This window comes from Hippopotamus amphibius, chromosome 11 (assembly GCF_030028045.1).
Source record: "Hippopotamus amphibius kiboko isolate mHipAmp2 chromosome 11, mHipAmp2.hap2, whole genome shotgun sequence".
Lineage (NCBI taxonomy): Eukaryota > Metazoa > Chordata > Mammalia > Artiodactyla > Hippopotamidae > Hippopotamus > Hippopotamus amphibius.
The window spans coordinates 30,563,466-30,581,559 of record NC_080196.1 but is presented as its reverse complement, the minus strand read 5'-3'; the positions used below and the strand labels follow the sequence as shown (position 1 = coordinate 30,581,559).

The window sequence follows — 18,094 nt, the reverse complement described above, 5'->3', positions numbered from 1 at the left end:
ATCTGAAAATGGTGGTTTGCCATTAGGTTTGTATTGATAAGACACTAGAGTCTCATAATTTCATACTTTTTATCATTCTCTTTTATTTTTTTAAATAGAAATTAGCATTTGTTTAGCCAGGATTAAGAGCAAGTGGGTTTTTGTTTCAGGAAAGAAAAGGAAATAAAAGCACTCAGCTTTTACTCTCATTCCTATAATTTGTCTATGCATGGGTGAAGATTGCCTCTTCCTTGTAGTTTTCTTTTCACTGATTCTAAAGTTTCCACAAGTGACCTGTGTCTCAGAACCCCAGTTTAGCTAAAAATAATAGTAATGGCATCTAGTGAAAAAGAAAACCTAAGTAAAATGCCAAATATTGGCAACTTTGTCTCTTTCTATTTGCTTAGGGTAAACAAGCAAACAAACAATGTTCCCTACATTGATAAGAAGTGCACTTGGAATTTTACTGAAGTTATTCACAGATGACTTGATTGCGCACCTCATGAGGTGGACAACTGCCTCATAGGCAACATCAGGTTATTCTCTTTCTGAACCAAGTTTTGGGATGTCTGCAGAGAGACACCAAACAACTGTCCTGAGAGATTTCATATAAATGAATATTATTAACCAGAATGCACAAGTAGGGCAGCACATAGGGGGAGTCCTTTCACATTTAGCCTGGTCTAAATTTACAAAGTAAAAGAGCATCAAGGAGAGTTGACAAATAATATTGCTTTGTGGCTTTAACATATTGCCATTCAATCAACGGTTGCCTGCCACTGTGTCTTTAAATACCCTTTTGAGGTAGCTTGGAGAGATCTCTGCCCTTTTCAAGCTGCGACAGATTTCCTATTTAAGAGCAAGAAAATTTATTGCAGAAAAATATGCATAATTAACAGGAAAGTATAATAAAATTGCTTAAACTCTGCTAAAACTTTGGGATATTTGCATTTCTGAGTTTAAAATCTAATGTATCAGTACCTAGCACTTTTATGTTTGAGAAGAAAAGATGCCAGAATTTCCTGATTCTGCCTCAAAAGAGATGCTGCATACTACAGCAACACGTAGGAAAATGACGTGCCCTGGTTTTCTACCAGCTCTCTTATTGTGTCTACCAATAACCAGTGAATCAACCAAATAGAATGATGGAAGGTATTTCAGTTTCCAGGGGAAGATTCTGTTGACCATCTTATATTAAATAATTTAAATGCTCCCCACAACATACTGCAGGTTGCCTCTACCAAAATCCAAGTTAATAAATTTATGTAGGATTGGAAAGTGACACATTTATAATAAACTCCCCTTGTCTCCTACCCATGGCCGTCTCTCTACTTACTCCTAGGATATTCTTCAACGAAATAATCCAAAGCATTAAAGTTCTTATTTCTCCACTGGTTTGACAGAGCCCTTTGTGTAATGCAGTTGTTTTAAAAGCTATGGATATAGAGGGAAGGAAAAACATGCTGTTCTTATATCTGGCCATGCCATTAGCCATGTGGGAAACCAGAACACAGTTACAAATGACTTCTAAAAACCCCAGTTCACATAAGCACAAACATGTGACATGGAGCAGGAATTACACATAACCATAGATGTTCTTATTCCTCTATTTCTAAAGTTTCCTTCTGATTTTTGAGTTCATAAATAGCATGATTTACAAGAACTTTCTTAGGGAAAACTTCAACTGGGAAAAATAGTAGGGACTGACTGTCTATAATTTATAAAAGTGCAAAATTAGCAATAATTTTTAAAATACTTTGTTATATTAAAAATATCTACCTTATAGAGCTTCTCATTTTAAGGTATAAGCCCGTTTGATTTTGACAACATCTTTAGAGGTGCAGAGGAAATATGATGTTATCTGTAGGCTAGTCATCTGTACTATTCTAGTATATGATTTTTAACCCTATGTACTTCTCTCTTTGAATTGTTTTCCACATCACAAGAAGAGCAAGGAACTTTATTAGCAACAGAGAGATCCTAATTAAGTACAGAGAAAACATCAACAAAAGAGTCATTATGTCTCAAAGATGCACAAAATCAGAGCAATGCCAAAGGCCATCCCAGATAATGCTTATCTGGGTGCTTACTTGAAACTTCTTTTCAGGAGACTCCCTAGTATCCCTCTTACATCCACAAAATGATCTATGGTTCTGATTCATGCTTGGAAATTCAGGAGTACTTTGCCCCTAAAGGTCAGGTTATGAATCTGACAAATGAGAAGGCAATCGTCTAATGGAGTGTATTGGCATTTGTTCAGTTTTGTTAGCAGTTAAGAATCTATAGTTTTGAGGCACTGTGCAATTCTCTGTGCTGTATCCTAAACTGTAAAATATGTGGAATTTCCCCCCTGTTCTATCCGGCCAATTTATAGGCATCTTGATTTCTAAGCAGGTGTGCTTATTTCTCAATATCCTTTCAATCTTATTCCCAGTGTTGCCTGATCCAGTTCCATAACACTTCAAACACAGAACATCATCTCTTGCCCTTCCAACTAAAACATGGTGGTGAATCAAACCTTGGCCATGTACTATAGTTTAGAAATCAAAGCTATTTACTGCTGTGATGCCTATATATAGTCCCTCCCGTGCTGAACCTGATGCAAGGAGGCTTTGTTGCTTTCATTTATGATTTCACTGCTTTCATTTGGTAAGTGTATTTGCTGTCATGATTTTGAAGACAAACCAGTAGAAAAACATTTAGCTCATTTCCCCTCCACAACATTTTGGCAAATCATCGCTTAAAAAATTGGTGTAAATGCCTGCACCACAGTGATGAAGCCAAGTTTTATATTTAGATTGAAGATGGGGAGGTTTCAAGGGCATACCAATACAACTATAGATAGGTTTTGAGTCAGTGTTATAAAGTTTGTCACTTTTTTTTTTTTGTAATATGGAAAGAGCAAGAAGTGTTTTTGCTTTGTTTTGCTTTCTGTTTTTAAAGGGAATAAAAGTGCTCCTAAATCTATTTTGGTATAAACGACAGTTTTCAGGTTCACATTTGAAAGGATTATCAATACCATGTGCAAACACCAACAAAATAGACTGAACAGAGAGATCCCTCTAGAAAAAGATCAAGCAAATGATTGCATTCTCTAATCCACAGGAGACAACACCTAAATCCCATTCTCAAGGCATATATTTTCTGGTTCACCTTGAGATGGCAAACACAGGACACAAAAAGTATGCTTAATTACTCACTAACATAGAACCTGCTACCTCCTTTACCTGGACTCCAGATTTACCCTCTAGGATTTTCCAGAGGACATTCTAGAAGAGGTTGTTGCCACTGACACCTAGAGAAAGCGACTTTTAAACTGTTCTCCTTGGGACGGAAATTTCTGTGGACTTTCGGCCCTTGGGACCAAAACCCACAAGGCATTTATGAATAGGTGATATGAGAATTTTAATAAAATTGCAATAACCATGAAAATGGTGTCTTTAAAAATCTATGTACTATTAGTAACCATGCATGCATAGGCATTCACAACTATTTGGTCATAAAAACATGTGACTGTAATGATAATATGTACAGTCAACTTATAAAAGAATACATGTACTTCTGACTGGCAATAGTTAATCCCCAGCTCTGACCACAAGCCTAGGAGGATCAGCGTATCATGGGAAAGTGCAATGGGTAATTACAAAGTGGACAAAGCGCTCACCCTCTTGAACTCAACATTCAAGAATGGCTATCATGGCCTCATAGGTGCTTCATTTGTCATAATTCTTCGTCTCATTTCACAAGGTAAACCCCCAAATTCTGCGGAAATAAACAGGAGTAAAATGGGAAAGGAACACACACGATACAGCCACAGTGGAGAAAAATTCTCTCATAGAATATTCACATACAACCTTCAAAGAGGTTCACTGGTCCCTGAAAGAATTCATGGGCTGATGTTTACTTTTCATTTAGAAACGTGTATGGTCTAAGTTAGCATATGATTACCTTTAACTATCGGAGGGAAAGAATCTGTTAGCCGAATCTCCTTTCTATCATTTAGGTGAGTACCTCTTTGAAGCTTTATTAACCATCACGGAGTGGAGTGCTTATGGTACTTTCTAATTCAAGTTTAAATTCCAATGGGAAGAAACAAATCCACACTCCAGTTTAACTTCAGAAAAGGTTTGGTTTTTGCAAACTTTAAAGTCTCTCACTTGAAGGGAAAAACATGTTTCAGCAAAATATAATTTTCTACATATCTGAGACATTTCCCACAGGTTTCTTCTCCTCTAGGAGTTGATTGGGCATCTTCCAGCAGTAGATAAGTTCCTAATTTGAACACCATCCGTATTTTTCAGAGAGACTGAACAACAGGAGTAAACTTGAAAAAACTAGAAGAGTTGCACACAAGCTACTGAAAAAGGCAGAGGTTTGATGTTACCTGCAAATCACGATCTTATATTTTAGATCTTGGCATTCCAATGTATCTTGGCATTCAGTGAATGGAATTCTTGGAAATACCTGTTTCACAGTGAGTTTGGGAGGCCAGAGGCTGCTCAGTTACATTCTCCCTAGGCTTAAATTACTTCCAAGGACTGAGTTAGGGCATTTTGTGTGGTATATTAACTCTTCCAGAACAAGAAATTCCACTTCAATAAATTATTGCTACAGTTCATGAAAGAGTACCATGGTGTCCTGGAAAAGATAATGTCCCTTCCAAAATTCCACCTGTCTAATCACTTGAACAATGAGATATTCGTATTTTTCTCAGTCACTTGGCTCTTTGAAGACCTAACCTAAAAAAGAACTGCTTTCCCTGTCCAAATATTGACTGTCTTGATGGAGGCATGATATCAGAACTTTCCCAGTGGTGGGGTAGCTATGCCACTATTCCCAAATGCATTTATGCCACTATCCCCAAATGCGTTTGGCAACTGGCACACTTGATTCTTTCTTTATAAATTAACCTGCCAATCTTCTTTGCATGTGGAATTGTCTAAGGTAATCAAGAAAAAAAATGACCCAAATAGGCAAGTTTTTGAAAAATTGGTAAATTAATGGAGAACAGCACATTTTGGAAAGAAATGGACTGACAGTTAATGGAATCTCTCAGCTGATGACCTCCCATTTTTGAAAGGGATGTAAAACAAATCTTCACAAATGGTGAGTAAACTGTGAAAGAAGAATCCCCTCTCTCCCACCAAAAAACCCAATGCCTCAGAAACTTCCACTTCAGATATAAGATCATGGTGTGCAGGTCTGCTAGTGCCAAATACCAGTTCATCTTAGCAGAGCAGCTCACGAGGCAAAAGACTAGGGTTATCTGTGACATGACTTTACAAATAACATATGAACAATAATCCTATGTTATGGCAATTATTTTCCATACTCGATCTATTGATATTTTCCCCACGTGAACACAGTTGAGAAGACACGGATCATTTCCAATAGAAACTCAATAATCTCAAGGTAGGACAAAACAAACTCCACCTAATAAAATAAAATTTGGGTAAATGTTTTTCATTGTAGAGACCATTCTCCTTTCCCTCAATATTCTGGTAAACTCTTTATTTGTAAAAGTACACTCGTTTTGTTGTTTCATTACTTCATTAATCTACCAACTTCATTTCCAAACACTGCAAGCAGAATGGAATGGTTTGTATCTATTTTCTGAACCTGAGTCCAGAAGTTTTTTTTGTTTAAGATTTGACTATTTTAAATTCAATTAAAATAGGCAACCAAAGTTGGTGGGAAACAGTAGGTTTCTCCCAGGTAAAAGAGCTGATTAGCAGATTTTATAATCATTGGACATTTGTTCAGTCCCACCTGAAAATTAACTTATTTTACTGCTCGGCATGGGAAAAGGAATTGTCTAGTAATTTTCTGTGACAGAAAGCACAGCATTAATCCAAGGAAGCATCCAACAGACTGAGTCTATCTGCCGGGGAGCAGCTGTAAATTTTAACGGGATGAAAACATTTACCTCAGTACTTTTTTTGAGAGAGAATTCAGCAGCAGTTACAGTTAATATGTCACCCATCGAGATCGAGGATCACCCTAGGAGGCCGGCCAACTGACAAGCACTTTTCAAGTAACAAGAACAATGACATTGCAAGAAGCTACAAAACAACACTGCAGTAGTTATAGTGGCTACTACTATAGGGATCGTGCCCTGGGTAAATGTTCCAAATAGTAATGCAAGGAACACACTAGACTTGATAGGATTAGAATATTTTCTTTACATTAAGAACCAGTTGATGGCACATGATAAGGGGTGATGGTCCATTTACCCTATATCATTCTTCAACAACTTTCCTAGTTATGTCCACTTTCTCCTATGCTAATTATCTATATTCCATGCCAGTATATTTTCACCATCTGAAATGAGAATACTGGAACTGTGGAATACCTCAACTCACACACACACACACACACACACACACACACACACACACATGCAACCTTACACGTTTGTATGAACAATGCGTGTAAAGCGCTCATCTGCAGTGGGTGAGCTCCCTAAATCAGCCTTTCCAAATACAGAGAATCATTAAAAGCTAATGAAAAGTCATAGTAACTAGTTGGTCATGAGATTTTAAACCTTGCCCATATGGTCACTAATTCAGATACCTTTTATGTTTTTTGCTGAGTCCTCCAAAGCAAGAATCTCAAAGATGGACAACATGATATGTGAATCTAATGGGGTCACATTTCTGTTAGTTTTGCTTATTGCACGGTTGAAAATACTTTTGCTGCTGCAACACTTGAGTTGATTTTGAATGGCCATCAACACATCTATATTTGGCTAAGGCTGATTTGACTTTCTAGAGAAAGGCCAGCGGGTCTGCAAATGGGCACCTCCCTCTACACAGACAGCAATGTACACTGAAGACAAGTCTAAGCATATGTATATATGGCATATATACATACATGTGTACACATAAAATGGATTGGGAAGTCCTTTGGTTTAGACGGGATTAAATATGTTCTTCCCAAGTGCATAGGTTTCCTTTGACCAACCTGTTCAAAAAACAACTATGAAAAGTGCCATGGCAATGCTGACACTTCCTATGTCTTTTCCGCCCCCATCTTCTCTACTCCATCTCTCCTAAGCATTTTATTTTTAAAAGCAGTTGGTTCCTTTGGCCTTCTAACACTCCATCAATTCGTCCATTCCTTGGAAGAGCTCTAAGATCACATCCAGAAACTTGTCTTTAGTGGAGAACAAGGTTGCAAAGAACTTTTTTCCCTTCTTTGAGTCCCTCTTCCCCCCAAGAAGTGGACACCTTGCTGTGTCATGACTAATTCACTCTTGATCTGACTTGCCTTGTTACCCCTGGCCAGCCCAAGCAGCTGAGGTCTGAGCTTTACTTGCCCTGCATCATTGTGCAATACTGGAAAAGAAAAATAATCCGTTAGTCTACACCCTTCAGACTGTGGTGACGTGATCAGGGTTTTCTTGAATTTCTATGCATTCGATTTCTTCTCTCTCCTTCCGTTTGGCGTGTTTCTTTTTCTTGTGGTGCTTTTTGGAAGGGGGGAAAAAGGTTAGGAACACAGGTAAGATAACAAAACAGTGCAGAAGTGTGCAACCCCCCGTGAGCAGCAAGCATTTGAACAGTGTGAAGGTCAGGTTTGAAGGCACAAATAGGAGGGGGACCAATCCAATAAGAAAAGAAGTAACATTTTGCAAAATGGCTGTCCCATGCTCTTGCAGGGAGCTTTTTATACATTGTGTTCGGGTGTGCTCAGTTGCTAATACAAACGTGTAAAGCAGTGGTGCACAGTGGTCAATGGCGAAATTTAAAGTGTAGATAAGGCACAAGATAGAAATGCAATCCATGTCGACGTTCCATAATGTCATTAAGCCCAGAACGCCCAGCTCAATTGAGGTGACGCTAAGAATTAGCCAGAAGTTTCCCAGAGGGTGGATCACTAGGACAAAAGTCAGGATTAACACCAGGAGAACACCAAAGCCTGCAATCAGAACAGGCACTGTCACAGATAAGCCGTAATGGTCCATGAACACAAAGGAGGGGTTGAACACGATGAACCGGATGCTCTTTGATAGGGACAGGGGCCTCAACTTTTCCAGCACTTCTATGACTTCCTTCTGCTTGTCTCTGCTAGTCCTGGCCACCAGATACAAGCGAGAAGCAATGATGTTATTTTCATCCCCTGCCTTGGAGAAGATGATATCGTTTCGAAAATGCTGGAATTCTGGCTTTTTTAAAAATGAACTTTGTAGGACACTGATAAAGTCACTCTTGTTATTGGCACTGATGTTGCTCACTTTCAAGAACTGGTAATACTGCTCCACCCAGGACACTGCAGTGAATCCACTGCAGAGCCTCTGGAGGTCCTCCTGGACACTGCTGTTCCAGTACTCAAGGGGCTCGTAGACGTAGAATCCTATCACGGGGCTGTAGTTGCTGAAATATTTCTGCTGAACCATGGCATAAGAAACGCTCGGGGAATCACTGGCTAGTAGATTGATGATGTTGGCTCCGTCATTGATCTGCAAGCACCCCATGAAGGAGAAGGAGGCATAGATGAGATAGAGGATGACAACAAATGGCTTCACGTAGATATTGGTAATCCATTCATTGTAATGTTCACGGAGGAAGTGCTGAATAAAGTGGTGCTGGTAGGGGTTCGTCTCGTGATGGGATGTCTGTTGATGCCCATCACTCATCACTGTCTGGAACCACACAGGCTTGCGGTCCAGGTATTCTGCGGAAGGGATCTTACAGCAAAAGATGCTGTGGTAGCGGTTTTGCTCTAGTTGGCCAGCGAAGACCAGACAGGAGCCAAAGAAGGAGAAAATGTAGAAGTAGTTCAACAGGATGGAGACACACATGTTCTGACAGAAGACCTTCACAGCCTCTATGTTGGTGAACGGGCTGGCACCCATGCCAAAGGTAATAAAGTACAGGGAGCTGGTCATGGTATAGGTCACCATCACATCCGAATAGGCATCTGCTACCCTGTCTTTGAAGGGCAAATTCTCTTTGGTTCTCCGCCATCCAGACAGAAGCTCAAATACTCCTTTCGTTCCATGACCTAATTTAAAAAAAAGAAGGAAAAGAAGAATTGTTTTTTCATTTCCTCCTGTGGTTCAAGTGAATTCCTTATAGGTTATCTATGCTAACAGTACTTCACACTCTAATCTTCAAAGCACTATGATCCTCCTATCAGGGTCTCAAATTTCAGTGATATAATTGGATATATTTGGTTCATGTTTCTACTTGAGCCAAGTCCAAACTTTTTGGTATTCTGGGCAAAATGAAGCATTTATTGTCTGTTCTATTAATTTGACAATTTGTAAATGTAATGTGACATTATTCAGTGATTTCTCCCCCTCCACACATACCGTCTCCCTAGATGTGTCCTGAGTTGTTGAGGGCAGGAGCTGTTATTCATCCATCTGCAAGTGCCCTCAACACAAGTTCAGCGCTTCATCAACTGATGTACTGACGGATAGTCCCTAATCTCTGTTTCAAACTGACTTACATGCTGATTTAGGAAATTATATGATGATTTGAAACACTTAAAAATGGCTTTAAATTGATTTTACAATGTTTATCATCTGCTTGGTAGCCAAACAGCTTAGAAACTAATTCCTGTAGGTTTGATTAATTAACATTGGATGTGAGTCAAAAAAATCTGCCAGGTTACGTAAAACACAGGGAAAGACCTTTGGGGGAGAGATCATAGCAAGCATTTCCTACAGAGCTTTTATTCACACAGAGTTGGTGATGACTAAATGTTTGACTGTTCCACTGAAGTGGATGGAGCAGGCTTTTTTTAAACCAATTTCTGTGCACCCTTGGATAAGGATAAATAAGTAATAGGTTTAGTCAACAAATATTACTTGAGCACCTGCTATGTGCCAGATACTGTTAGATACTGAGCTGTTCCCTCCTCCCCTCGCCAGAAACCTGACAGCTCTTAAGATACCACCACTTACTTCTTTAAAAAAAAAAAAAAACCACAAAAAAAAACAGGGACTTTCGTGGGGGTACAGTGGTTAAGAATCTGTCTGCCAACGTAGGGGACACGGATTTGAGCCCTGGTCCAGGAAGATCCCACATGCCTCAGAGCAACTAAGCCCATATACCACAACTACTGAGCCTGCACCCTAGAGTCCTCGAGCCACAGCTACCGAGCCCACATGCCACAACTACTGAAGCCCGTACTCTGCAACATGAGAAGCCACTGTAATGAGAAGCCCATGCACCGCAATGAAGAGTAGCCCCCCAACAACTAGAGAAAGCACGTGCATAGCAAAACGAAGATCCAATGCAGCCAATAAATAAATAAATAAATAAATAAATAAATAAATTTATATAAAAATGAAGTAAAAGAAGTACATAAAAATAAATATAAATAAAAATAATTTAAAAAAACCCTACCAAAACCAGAAAGCAGCTCCAAAATGAAAACAGCTGGGAAAATAAAAGTATTATACCATACCTTCAATTTTCCCTTTTTTCACTTCCTTGGATTAGCTTTGTCAATTATCATCTAGGTAATATCAACTGGTAACTTTTTGACTGACCAGAAATCTTCATGGATCACTCTTGCCCTTGTAGGCATAACAATACTACAGGCAGACCTTCTCTCTGAATGGATACAAGCTGTGCTTGGGCCGTTCTCCAAGAAATTCATTAGACAAAAATGTAGTTTAGAGGCACAAAATGACCTAGTTCAAGAAATCCTGGAAAATGGACTTTGTATTGGCACCTAGATATTGGAGCTACGTGTTACTCAATTCACTTAGCAGTGCTTTAACAAACCTATTATAATGGCTGGGGTCTTACTATAATCACTGATTCTGTGTTGTTTGCTAATTGGTCTCTATAATGCTTGCACTTCCTTGTTAGTTTTATTTGAGGCTGCAATGTGCAAAATTAAAAACTGTATTCCTCAGCCTGCCTTTCAGCCAGGGGTGATTTACATGATGCACTTCTGGGCAATGCAATGCAACTGGAAGTCATCTAAGGATGCTTATTAGAAAACTAGAAAGAGCTTTGTCCTAAACGGAATCACAAAGCCATCAATAAGAGCCATGGCCTACCTTTCTCTCGAATACTCTTTAAAGAGAACTAAATCTCCATTTGGTTAAGCCACTGTAAGTGAGGCTGTTATATGCAGCTCAACATTTTCCTAACCAATAAAATTTTGTAGTTAAATTAACTTTTACCAAAACTTCTTTTATAGGTATCTAAGAATTGTTACTCTACAGTTAATTTGACTATAGTATTTATAGGTTTAAATGTATAATGCTAATCTTTGATTTTAAAGACACATTGGTTCATTCATCTTGGGAGTTTTTTTAAAATTATTGATTGTTATTGCATTGGAGTTCTTTTTGTTCCCAACATGAAACCTATTTATTCTCTAAAGTTCTCTATTCTGGGTCTCCCGTCAGGAAAGATAAGTTTATCCTAACAAATAGAAAGCGTTATGAAAACTACATTTAAGTATAAGGTACATTTTTTTTTGAGCCAATGATCTTGCAATTAATTACTAGCTCAACTTCTATGTGCATTGAATTAAGTCTAATGATTCTTAGCAATATTAATTATTCATTTCTATCTTCTCCAAGACTCCTTGACCAAACGGAATACTTGTTCTTTTATTCCCTTGACAAAAACGTAATATTAGGATATTAGTTAAAGTAATTAAAATAATTCTTTAATTAGAGCACATCTCTTCTGAAATGAGGACTCTTGCTATCCTTGTAGTCACAAGGGGGGAAAAGGCTACCCAAGGCTATGGCTAAATCTGGCTTGTCTCTGCATTTGGTCACTTTTACAGAGTATTAGGTACATTATGTAGGGCAGGTTGTTACTTTATATAGTAGAAAGGTCTGTATGTGTGGGAAGATGAAGCTAAATCATATGAGGTCAAATAATCACTCTAAGTATGAAAAGGACTGAAAACACAATTTTGGGGCTGGCATGTTTCATCTCATTCATGGGTTTAGATATTTTATAGGTTATTCCTAATAATACACACTCATTTGATATTCACCATAATCTGGCTACTTCTTAGCAGTTCAAATCTGTTACCTGCTCAGCCAGGGTAGTCCTCTCACCCCCCATCAATCTGCCCAGGATCAGTCTTCCTTCCCAAGTTTTGTTCATGCTGTTTTCTCTGCTTTTCAATACCTTCCCCTCATTTCTACTTATACTGAAATTCTACCTATCAGTCTGTTAGCTCAATTATCTTCTTTGTCTTGAAGCTGTTACTGACTATTCCAGACATATTGATTTTTTTTCTGTTCCTTAAACTCCTATTGTACTAATTAGGCTACTCATTTTGGCACGCACACATGTGCTGTTCTGCTCTGGAACAAAATGTTTTTCTCAGGACATGGTCCATCTCTTTGGTTAGATTGCTAATTCCTCAAGGTCAGGGAATGCGTTTTAAGTTACTTTTATACTCTGCAGAGCATCTGACAAAGTGATGGATGCCCACTAACCTCTTATTGAATTAAATCAACTGTAATTCTCGATTCTAGATGGGTTTAGAAAATATACCTTTTAATTACTAATTCAAAAATTTATTATGCATCTTTATACCTATATTAATTGGGTCCAGAAGAGCTATACACTTTTAATTCAACTCAACTCAACTCAATCAATATATATTAGAATTTGTTATACATGAGGATCTGTGATAGTCAATATATAAAACATAAAGGTAAACAAGAAACACAAATCTTTTCCAATATCTATCAGTCCAGAGGTCGTTTTTACTTGGGTAATTCTGAGACAGAGATCATAGCTTCTAATACATATGAATTTTAGAAATTGTTCTGTACATTGTAGGATGTTTAGCAGCATTCTTGCCTCTACCCACTAGATGCCAGTAGCACACTCCTCAGTTGTGACAACCAAATATGTCTGAAGACATTGCCAAATGCTTTTTGGGGGACAAAACTGCGCCCAACTGAGAATTCTTGGTTTAGTCAAAAGAAAAGGAGATATTACACACACATATGCACACACATACACACACTCACACACACATTTTAATAATCTTTTTCTGATTATAAAAGCAGAAAATATTTCCATCAGAAATTTGGGGAAAAGGGAAAAAATAATGGTGAAGAAATTATTCCATACTTCCACAACACAAATAACTGCTGTTAACAACTTTGTCCGTTTATTCTAGCTATGTGTGTATGTATGTATTAAGCTTATTTATCTGTCTATCTATCCATCTATCCATCCTTCCTTCCATCTATCCAGATAAATAACTATGTAATTATGTCACAGAACTGGGCTCCTACAAGAAGAAATTCGGGTTGGGATTGTCTTGGATATTTGTCCAGATGACCTGTCAATGACGGAGATCCTGTTTTCTAACTTCTGCGGTTTTCTCTCTTGGTTTCTTACTATTCCCTATGGTTTTCATTCTGAGGCTAGAACAATTTTTTGAACATCTGTGCACTTGAAAGAATTCCTCTCTACATAGCTTTCTAAAAGAGTTGTATTCACTATTTTTCCACCTTTACTCTGAGAGTCCTATTTCAATTCAAACAACACACCTGAAACCAAGGCACCGGTATCCACTCAAAAGAAAGGTGGCCCACCATCTCAGATGGTAAGGCATGGAACATACACAAGTGTGACTTGCCTCACTGAACTATGGCCTGAACTAACTCCACTATGTTACTCCCTGGTACCCCAGTCCTGGCAGTTCTTTGCTTCTGTGCCATTCCCACCAAAATCCTCAATCCTCACCTATGGCCTCAGTTTGTCTTATGAACACCATTCATGGTCCTGAGTGGTGAAAGACATATATGTGAGCAGCTAACAGACGCGAAAGGAAGGCGTGCATTCTTATTAAGTAGAGATGTATGCTGTGTACTGTGAAAATATAGTTGATTCTTCCTGAGGGATCAGGGAAAGCTCCAAAAGGTGTTAGTAGGCAGAGGACGATGCGAGTGGTGGTCTAGACTGATGGAACAACATGGATAAAGGCTCAAGCACTTATAAACTGAGGGAAGGTAATTGTGTTTGTTTTTTTGTTTTTGTTTTTATTTTTTTTATTTTTTTATTTTTTGGTGGGGTACACCAGGTTCAATCATCTGTTTTTATACACATATCCCCGTATTCCCTCCCTTCCTTGACTCCCCCCCTCGAGTCCCTCCCACCCTCCCTGCCCCAGTCCTCTAAGGCATCTTCCATCCTCGAGTTGGACTCCCTTTTTGTTATACAACAACTTCCCACTGACTATCTATTCTACCATTGGTAGTATATATATGTCTGTGCTACTCTCTCACTTCATCTCAGTTTCCCCTTCACCCCCCGCCCCCTCCCATACCTCGAGTTCTCCAGTCCATTCTCTGTATCTGCATCCTTATTCTTGTCACTGAGTTCATCAGTACCATTTTTAGATTCCGTATATGTGAGTTAGCATACAATATTTGTCCTTCTCTTTCTGACTTACTTCACTCTGTATGACAGATTGTAATTCTATCCACTTCATTACATATAGCTCCATCTCATCCCTTTTTATAGCTGAGTAATATTCCATTGTATATATATGCCACATCTTCTGTATCCATTCATTTGTTGATGGGCATTTCGGTTGCTTCCATGTCCTGGCTATTGTAAATAGTGCTGCAATAAACATTATGGTACAAGTTTCTTTTGGGATTATGGTTTTCTTTGGGTATATGCCCAGGAGTGGGTTTACTGGATCATATGGTAGTTCTATTTGTAGTTTTTTAAGGAACCTCCAAATTGTTTTCCATAGTGGCTGTACCAACTTACAGTCCCACCAACAGTGCAGGAGAGTTCCCTTTTCTCCACACCCTCTGCAGCATTTATTGTTTCTAGATGTTTTGATGATAGCCATTCTGACCAGTGTGAGATGATACCTCATTGTGGCTTTGACTTGCATTTCTCTGATGATGAGTGATGTTGAGCATCTTTTCATGTGTTTGTTGGCCATCTGTATGTCTTCTTTGGAGAAATGTCTATTTAGATCTTCTGCCCATTTGTGGATTGGGTGATTTGCTTTTTTGGTATGAAGCTGCATGAGCTGCTTGTATATTTTGGAGGTTAATCCTTTGTCTGTTGTTTCATAGGCAATTATTTTCTCCCATTCTGAGGGTTGCCTTTTAGTCTTGTTTATGGTTTCTTTTGCTGTGCAAAAGCTTTTAAGTTTCATGAGGTCCCATTTGTTTATTCTTGATTTTATTTCCCTGATTCTAGGAGGTGGGTCAAAAAGGATGTTGCTTTGATGTATGTCATAGAGTGTTCTGCCTATGTTTTCCTCTAGGAGTTTGATAGTGTCTGGCCTTACATGTAGGTCTTTAATCCATTTGGAGTTTATTTTTGTGTATGGTGTTAGGAAGTGTTCTCATTTCATTCTTTGACATGTTGCTGTCCAATTTTCCCAGCACCATTTATTGAAGAGGCTGTCTTTTTTCCATTGTATACTCGTGCCTCCTTTGTCAAAGATAAGGTGCCCATATGTGTTTGGGCTTATTTCTGAGTTCTCTATTCTATTCCATTGATCATCCTTTCTATTTTTGTGCCAGTACCATACTGTCTTGATCACTATGGCCTTGTAGTAGAGTTTGAAGTCAGGAAGCCTGATTCCACCAACTCCATTTTTCCTTCTCAAGATGGCTTTGGCTATTCGGGGTCTTTTGCGTTTCCATACAAATTGTAAGATTTCTTGCTCTAGTTCTGTGAAAAATGCCATTGGTAATTTGATCGGGATTGCATTGAATCTGTAAATTGCTTTGGGTAGTACAGTCCTTTTCACGATGTTGATTATTCCAATCCAGGAACTTGGTATGTCTCTCCATCTGTTTGTGTCGTCTTTGATTTCTTTCATCAGTGTCTTAAAGTTTTCTGCATACAGATCTTTTGCCTCCTTAGGCAGGTTTATTCCTAGGTATTTTATTCTTTTGGTTGCAATGGTGAATGGGAGAGTTTCCTTAATTTCTCTTTCTGCTCTTCCGTTGTTAGTGTATAGGAATGCTAGAGATTTCTGTGCATTCATTATGTATCCTGCTACTTTACTAAACTCATCAATGAGTGCTAGCAGTTTTCTGGTAGAGTCTTGAGGGTTTTCTATATATAATATCATGTCATCTGCAAAGAGTGACAATTTTACTTCTTCTTTTCCAATTTGGATTCCTTTGATTTCTTTTTCTTCTCTGATTGCTGTGGCTAAAACTTCCAAAACTATGTTGAATAATAGTGGTGAGAGTGGACACCCTTGTCTTGTTCCTGTTCTTAGAGAGAATTCTTCCAGTTTTTCCCCATTGAGAATGATGTTGGCTTTTGGTTTTTCATATATGGCTTTGATTATGTTGAGGTAATTTCCTTCTCTGCCCATTTTCTGGAGAGCTTTTATCATAAATGGATGTTGAACTTTGTCAAAAGCTTTTTCTGCATCTATTGAGATGATCATATGGTTTTTATCCTTCAAGTGGTTGATATGATGTATCACGTTGATTGATTTGCGTATATTGAAGAATCCTTGCATCCCAGGGATAAACCCCACTTGATCATGGTGTATGATTTTTTTAATGTGCTGTTGCAGTCTGTTAGCTAGTATTTTGTTGAGGATTTTTGCATCTATATTCATCAGTGATATTGGTCTGTAGTTTTCTTTTTTTGTGACATCTTTGCCTGGTTTTGGTATCAGGGTGATGGTGGCCTCGTAGAATGAGTTTGGGAGTGCTCCGCCTTCTGCAATATTTTGGAAGAGTTTGAGAAGGATAGGTGTTAACTCTTCTCAAAATGTTTGATAGAATTCACCTGTGAACCCATCTGGTCCTGGGCTTTTGTGTGTTGGGAGATTTTTAATCACTGCCTCAATTTCCGTACTTGTGATTGGTCTGTTCATGGTTTCTATTTCTTCCTGGTTCAGTCGTGGAAGATTGTATTTTTCTAAGAATTCATCCATTTCTTCCAGGTTATCCAATTGATTGGCATATAGTTGCTTGTAGTAGTCTCTCATGATGTTTTGTATTTCTGAGGTGTCCGTTGTTACTTCTCCTTTTTTATTTCTAATTCTGTTGATTTGCATCTTCTCCCTTTTTTTCTTGATGAGTCTGGCTAATGGTTTATCAATTTTGTTAATCTTCTCAAAGAACCAGCTTTTAGTTTTATTAATTTTTGCTATGGTTTCCTTCCTTTCTTTTTCATTTATTTCTGCTCTGATCTTTATGATTTCTTTCCTTCTGCTCACTTTGGGGTTTCTTTGTTCTTCTTTCTCTAGTTGTTTGAGGTGTAAGGTTAGGTTGTTTATTCGATCATTTTCTTGTTTCTTAAGGTAGGACTGTATTGCTATAAACTTCCCTCTTAGAACTGCTTTTGGTGCATCCCATAGGTTTTGGGTTGTGTTTTCATTGTCATTTGTTTCTAGATATTTTTTGATTTCCTCTTTGATTTCTGTAGTGATTCCTTGGTTGTTTAAGAGTGAATTGTTTAGCCTCCATGTGTTTGTCTTTTTTGCAGTTTTTTTCCTGTAATTGATATCTAGTCTCATGGCGTTGTGGTCTGAGAAGATGCTTGATATGATTTCAATTTTCTTGAATTTGCTGAGGTTTGATGTGTGACCCAAGATGTGATCTATCCTGGAAAATGTTCCGTGTGCACTTGAGAAGAAAGTGTAGTCTATCGTTTTTGGATGGAATGTCCTATAAATATCAATGAAGTCGAGATGGTCTAATGTGTCATTTAAAGCTTGTATGTTTTTATTTATTTTCTGTGTGGATGATCTGTCCATTGATGTAAGTGGGGTGTTCAACTCTCCCACTATTATTGTGTTACTGTCGATGTCCCCTTTTATGGCTGTTAGCATTTGCCTTATGTATTGAGGTGCTCCTATATTGGGGGCATAGATATTTACCATTGTGATATGTTCTTCTTGAATGGATCACTTGATCATTATGTAGTGTCCTTCCTTGTCTCTTTTAATAGTCTTTACTTTCAAGTCTAATTTGTCTGATATGAGTATTGCTACTCCAGCTTTCTTTTGACTTCCATTGGCATGGAATATCTTTTTCCATCCCTTTACTTTCAGTCTATATGTATCCCTTGGTCTGAAGTGGGTTTCTTGTAGGCAGCATAGAGAAGGGTCTTGTTTTTGTATCCATTCAGCCAGTCTGTGTCTTTTGGTTGGAGCA

General features: G+C 38.3%; 1 protein-coding gene across 1 annotated transcript in view; it reads right to left on the bottom strand.

The window, feature by feature from the left end:
• Positions 1-7,351: 7,351 nt before the first annotated feature.
• PTCHD4 (patched domain containing 4) overlaps positions 7,352-18,094 on the bottom strand; it is a 208,144-nt gene continuing 197,401 nt past the window's right edge. The window contains exon 3 of the mRNA XM_057699472.1: positions 7,352-8,985. Within this exon, the coding sequence (XP_057555455.1) occupies positions 7,352-8,985 (1,634 nt within the window). The remainder of the gene's footprint in view (positions 8,986-18,094) is intronic.